At 59.5% G+C, this 6,380-nt stretch overlaps 1 protein-coding gene across 1 annotated transcript; it reads left to right on the top strand.

The window, feature by feature from the left end:
• The first annotated feature begins 567 nt into the window (after positions 1-567).
• PROSER2 (proline and serine rich 2) lies at positions 568-5,877 on the top strand. Its single transcript, XM_078609507.1, has 2 exons — positions 568-658; positions 1,412-5,877. The coding sequence occupies exon 2, from the start codon at positions 3,860-3,862 to the stop codon at positions 4,886-4,888; it is 1,029 nt and encodes a 342-aa protein (XP_078465633.1). The 5' UTR covers positions 568-658; positions 1,412-3,859; the 3' UTR covers positions 4,889-5,877.
• Positions 5,878-6,380: the final 503 nt, after the last annotated feature.

Genomic DNA, 6,380 nt, shown 5'->3' with positions numbered 1-6,380 from the left:
CCACCAGCCTCACCCTCCCCCTACACAACTCCTCCTCCTCCCCCCCACCACTTCTACCCTCGTCCCCACCGCCCTCGCCCAAACCCCAACGCACAGAGAGACCCGTGCAGGCGACGCGGCGAGACACGGGGAGACGTGCGGAGACACGCGGCGAGACACGGGGAAACGTGGGGAGGACGCGGCGAGACACGGGGAGACGTGGGGAGGACGAGGGGAGACACGGGGAGACGTGCGGAGACACGCGGCGAGACACGGGGAAACGTGGGGAGGACGCGGCGAGACACGGGGAGACGTGGGGAGGACGAGGGGAGACACGGGGAGACGTGCGGAGACACGCGGCGAGACACGGGGAGACGTGGGGAGGACGAGGGGAGACACGGGGAGGACGAGGGGGGCACTGGGAGACACGTGGGGAGGACGAGGGGAGACACGTGGGGAGGACGAGGGGAGACACGGGGAGGACGAGGGGGGCACTGGGAGACACGTGGGGAGGACGAGGGGAGACACGTGGGGAGGACGAGGGGAGACACGTGGGGAGGACGAGGTGAGACGAGAGGACACGGGGGGGGGGGGGATCATGTCCACCCACAACGGGTCTCCCGCGGGATGGAGCGGCAGAGCGAGGAGAGGAGGTGGCTCGCTCGGCGACAGCGACGTGGTGAGTAACTCCACTGCAGCATCATCTTCACGCCGTCTCACCTCATCAACTTCTCATCCCGTCACTGCCGTCATCCCTTCGCCGTACCCCCCTCCCCCCTCGCTCTCCCACCTCATCTGCGACCTCGCGATCCACCCTCAACCCCGCAGCTCCGATTAGCGCGGCTGGCTACGTGCGGTGCGATAGAAGTTCAACTCGCAGACAATAATCGCCTCTCCCCCCCCTCACCTTATTCATCGCCTCTGTTCTCACCCGTCACCTGCATCTCCTCACCTCATGCCTCACCTTCCACGCCTGCCCCCCCCCCTCACGTTTCCATATCCTCGTTCTTAGTCTCTCATCTTCATCACTCGCCCTCTCATCCCTCACCTCACCTGTGACACCCTCCTCATCTCACCTGTGACACCCTCCTCACCTGTGATGCCCTCCTCACCTCACCTGTGGCACCTACTCACCTGTGATGCCCTCCTCACCTCACCTGTGGCACCTACTCACCTGTGATGCCCTCCTCACCTCACCTGTGGCACCTACTCACCTGTGATGCCCTCCTCACCTCACCTGTGGCACCTACTCACCTGTGATGCCCTCCTCACCTCACCTGTGGCGCCTACTCACCTGTGACGCCCCACTCACCTCACCTGTGACACCCTCCTCACCTGTGATGCCCTCCTCACCTCACCTGTGGCGCCTACTCACCTGTGACGCCCTACTCACCTCACCTCGTTCCTCCCGCCCCCCACCCCGCACCTACAGAAGGAGAATGGTGGTGGTGGTGGTGATGGTGGTCAGGAGGAGGACGAGGAGGATGAGTGGAGCCTCCTCTCAGAAGAGGAGCGCGAATGTCTCCGTTACTTTGACGCCACGGTCGAGTCCGCGGCTGCACCGGAACCTCCGGGCGAAGGGGACCCGCGAGGGGACCCGCAAGGGGACCCCCGAAGACCCCGGGAGGCGAGGAGGAGCGTCCACCACCACAACCACAACCACCACCCCAACCAAAAGCACCACGAGAACGGGCTGGGAGATGAGGCGGCTGTGATGAGGTCTCCGAGGGAGAGCGGCGGGCACGCGGGGAGACAGGGGACCCCCCCCGGGACCCCCCCAGGGACCCCCGCGACCCCGGGGTCCCTGGGAGAGGGGGACGCGGAGCTGGGCGCTGAGGAGATGGCGGCGCTGCGCTACCTGGACGCGAGCATCCGGCACGGAGAGCAGGAATGTGAGTTCGCCCAACAGCCATCATCTGCTCCAATGACGTTGTCATCATCACCAGCAGCTTCAGACTGAACATCGGAGGTCTCCACCACTACCAGCATTAGCATAATCACCACCACTATCATCACCATGATGGAGTCATCATCACCATCATTAACCACATCACCATCATTAACCACATCACCATCATTAACCACATCACCATCAGCAGAATCACCGTCACTAGCAGCAGCAGCATCAACACCACCATCCGTAACATCATTACATCATTACCACGACCGCCACCATCATCAACACCAACCACGATGGTCATATCACAACCATAATCACCACCAGGACCACCAGCATCGTTATCACCACCACCACCACCACTACAACCATCATTCATCCCCCATGACCGGCATCACAATCACAGCGCGCCTCATCCTGTTGTGTTGTTGTTGTTGATGCTGTATGTGGCACGTGGTGATTATATTTTGGCACGGTGGTGTTGAGATGCGTTGGCACATGGCGTTGTGTTGGCACCGTGCCGCTGTGATGTTGTGATGCTGTGTTGGCACCGTGGTTGTGTAATGTGTTGGCACCGTGGTTGTGTAATGTGTTGCCACGTGGTGTTATAATGATGACACGTGTTGTTGATGTTGTGTTGGCACCGTGGTTTTGTAATGTGTTGTGTTGGCACGTGGTGTTGTGATGTCACGTGGTGTTGTTGGTGTTGTGTTGTCACGTGGTGTTGTGATGTTGTATGTTGGCACGCGTTGTTGGTGTTGTGTTGGCACGTGGTGTTGTGATGTCAAGTGGTGTTGTTGATGTTGTGATGTCAAGTGGTGTTGTGATGTCACATGGTGTTGTTGGTGTTGTGTTGGCACGTGGTATTGTGATGTCACGTGTTGTTGTTGGTGTTGTGTTGGCACGTGGTGTTGTGATGTCACGTGGTGTTGTAGGTGTTGTGATGTCACGTGGTGTTGTTGATGTTGTGTTGGCACGTGGTGTTGTGATGTCACGTGGTGTTGTTGGTGTTGTGTTGGCACATGGTGTTGTGTTGGCACGTGGTGTTGTTGGTGTTGTGTTGGCACGTGGTGTTGTGATGTCACGTGGTGTTGTTGGTGTTGTGTTGGCACGTGGTGTTGTGATGTCACGTGGTGTTGTTGGTGTTGTGTTGGCACATGGTGTTGTGATGTCACATGGTGTTGTTGGTGTTGTGTTGGCACGTGGTGTTGTGATGTCACGTGGTGTTGTAGGTGTTGTGTTGGCACATGGTGTTGTGATGTCACATGGTGTTGTTGGTGTTGTGTTGGCACGTGGTGTTGTGATGTCACGTGGTGTTGTTGGTGTTGTGTTGGCACGTGGTGTTGTGTTGGCACGTGGTGTTGTGATGTTGTATGTTGGCACGTGGTGTTGTGGCGCCTTGGTGATGTCTCTCATATCTGGTTACGGGGCTACGGAAGCGTAACGCAATCAACACGAATTCATCACACGTGGCCTTAAACTAAACGCCCAGTAATATAAATAGTAAGATATAAATAGTGATCTTTATAAATAGTATTATATTACAAAGTGAGATGTTGCTGAACGATGTTGTGAGCAGCAGAGGGTAGGAGGCGCAACATCCATTGTTGTTACTGTACTTGATTAATAATAATAGACTTTTGGGTCAGATCACCGCTTGAGCACAATGTCTGTCGTAGTCCCTCCTCCACCTGACACAGACACTTAACAAAGTCTTCAACAAACGTGGACGATTTATTTCTCCTTCAGCAGCACGATCCTGGCAGTGTTGGAGAGCTATGCTCCCACGTGATCTCCAACCACCTTCACCAACCCACACAGTAAACCAGCGTGAAGTCCAGCAGTGGATTGAGCACGGCTGTTTCTTTTTGTTATGGTAAGATTCGTTGCGATGTTCACGCGCTGATTAGGCTAGTCGCCGTGTCTTCCTCTTCCCTTCCTCCACCTCGTCAAGCTGTGCGCGACTTCCCCGACCCCGCGGAGATGGCGCCCGAAGCTCGGGCCGGGCTTCCCGAGGGCTCCGGTGGGGACGCGGACCCCAGGAGTCGGAGGCCATACCTCTTCCCGCGGCCCAGCGTGCGTCTGCCCGACGGGAGGCCAAGTGGCGCCGAGACGGCGTCGAGAGGACGGGGGAGGAGCGAGGGCGACGAGCGGAATGAGGATGATGAGAGGAGGGATGATGAGGGGAACGAGGAGGACAAGGCGGAGGAGGTTGACGAGGTGACCGACGTGTCTACCGGGCCCCACCGCGTCCGCGCGCAACTCCGAACGACGGGGACGAGAGGAGTGGACGAGGAAGGTGGAGATGGAACGCGTGGGCTTGGACGAGGAGGTGGAGGTGGTGGCAGCGGTGCAGGCTGCGGACGAGTTGGAGGAGGCGGTGGCGGCTGTGGAGGAGGTGGTGATGGAATGCGTGCTGATGTAGCGAGGGCAGATGTCGCGAGGGCAGATGGAGAGCGTGGTGATGGTGGACGAGGTGGTTGTGGAGACGGAAGGCCTAACGGAGGAGGTGGAGCACAGATGCTGGAGAACCAGGGACCTGGAGTCGAAGCCGAGAGATGCCGGGGCACGGGCGTCGTGCGGCGCTGCTCCGTAAAGTTCCCTGCGGGACCCGGGCAGGACCACGCCCGGCAGGAGGCCCTCGCCAGGCTGGGGCTCCTCAAGAAGGACTCCGTGGGCAAGGGGGACCCACGGGGCCCACGCTCCCCGCAGTGCGGCCCCAGGGGGCCCGCTCGCGCCCCGTCACCGGGTGCCCCCCTCTCTCCGGGGCCCTCCAGTCCCACGGGTTCCGCGAGCCCCACCAGCCCCACCGGCCCCACGGGGCCCTTGGGCCACGCCGGGGACGGTAGCAGGGGCCCTGGGCGGGCAGGCAGGTCCCCTCCTCACGGGCAGCAGGGGCAGCGGCCGGGCTTGAGGCCCTCTGGCATCACGGTTCACTTCTCACCGCGCGGACGCGCCGCAGAGGAGGAGCACAGGGAGGCGCTGAGGAAACTGGGGCTGCTCAAGGCCTGAGCGATCGAGGTGACCCCCAGTCTGGGAGGGTGGTGGTGGTGGTGGGGGGGGGGTCCCTCTTCACGCGTTTAACTTGGGTGGAGGAAGTCAGGCAGGGGAACACGAGAGGGGGGAGCAAGGGGATTCCCCCAGAGGGGGGTTAACCCGAGATGACACGCACACACCAGGCGGTGTGAGGTCTGTGGTGACGACGTTCCTGAACAGTCGCTTAACCATGCCCGGCCCCGACAAACTCCCCACCTCCTCAACACCACGCAACCTTCACGGCGCTCGATGATGGGGATGATGTTGAAGGAGAGGATGATCGTTGATGATGAGGATTATGGTGTGGATGATGTCGACGACGACGGTGATGATGATGTTGAGCTGACGGCGTCGCGAGAATATTTATACCTGCAGAGGCGTTCTGGGATTACGGTATAGTCGCTCATATATACGGCACAGTACATGCATATAGTGTACCATAGAGAGAGAGACTAAGACGGGAAGATGCGCTCTCACTCGCACAGACACAAGGGCGCACCGACACACACAGACACGCAGTTACTTACACAGATGCCACACACGTGCACAAAGACAATTCACACACAGGTACGCATATGCATACACATTGACATACACGCATACAATGACACAGGAAAAGATCCCCCGTCTAGCCTGAACAGACTGTTGGGGCAAGTGCTGTTATCGAGCGCCTATGAAGGCGGCCACGAGGGGGTGGGTGGCCAGCACCACGCCCGGCCACCTTTGTCTTCCTAGTCACGACGATTACGCACGGCACCAGATACTCATTTGAGGCTGAGTCGACCTGGAGGCGGCCCAGGACCGGTTCAGATAATCGTCACTTGTGCTAACCGTGAGCAGGAATCGCACTCGGGTCGCTGGGTTCATCGCGCACCGCGCTAACCGCTGCGCCACCGCTCCCTATATACAAAGCCACCACACACACTGACGCGCCCGCTTCTGTACGAATTAAAATGTGAACTGGAGACATCGGCTCCGTGTGATCTCCTTTGGCTCTCATGGTCTCTCCCCATCCGTGGGGGGCCTCGCTCATGGCCCTGGAAAGTGGGGGTCTTCTCACCTGGGCCCCCCAGCGAAATCATTTGGCGGTTTGAGATCGAGGCTTCGGCCGGAAATGTGAATCGGGTCAATTCGTAATCACCCGGGCATGCAAGGAGCTTGACCCCTGACCCAAGTTACCCTGACCTTACCCCCACAATCCAGGACCCCTTTACACGCCCCCGCAGCGACCCCAAACTTCCATCTCCCCGACACGCTGGGTTAGCGCACCCGACCTCGCGGTCTGAGAGCTCGACACCCGACCCGGTCCGTGTCGCGTTCCACTCAGCGACCGATACCTGAGCCCCCGGGGCAGCTGCAGCGGCGGCGGCGGTAGCGATGGTGGTGGTGACGGCGACGGCGGAGAAATGAATAATGAACGAGATAATTAATGAGCTGCCAGGCGCGGGGATGGGGGTAGGGCACAGGT

This window comes from Lampetra planeri, chromosome 32, assembly GCF_965212315.1.
Source record: "Lampetra planeri chromosome 32, kcLamPlan1.2.h2, whole genome shotgun sequence".
Taxonomy (NCBI): domain Eukaryota; kingdom Metazoa; phylum Chordata; class Hyperoartia; order Petromyzontiformes; family Petromyzontidae; genus Lampetra; species Lampetra planeri.
Note: the sequence above shows the minus strand (reverse complement) of the source record. Positions and strands in the feature narration are given on the sequence as shown.

Bases quoted from the DNA above. Each gene is read 5' to 3' on its own strand.
- PROSER2 (XM_078609507.1), top strand. From the start codon at position 3,860: ATGGCGCCCGAAGCTCGGGCCGGGCTTCCCGAGGGCTCCGGTGGGGAC.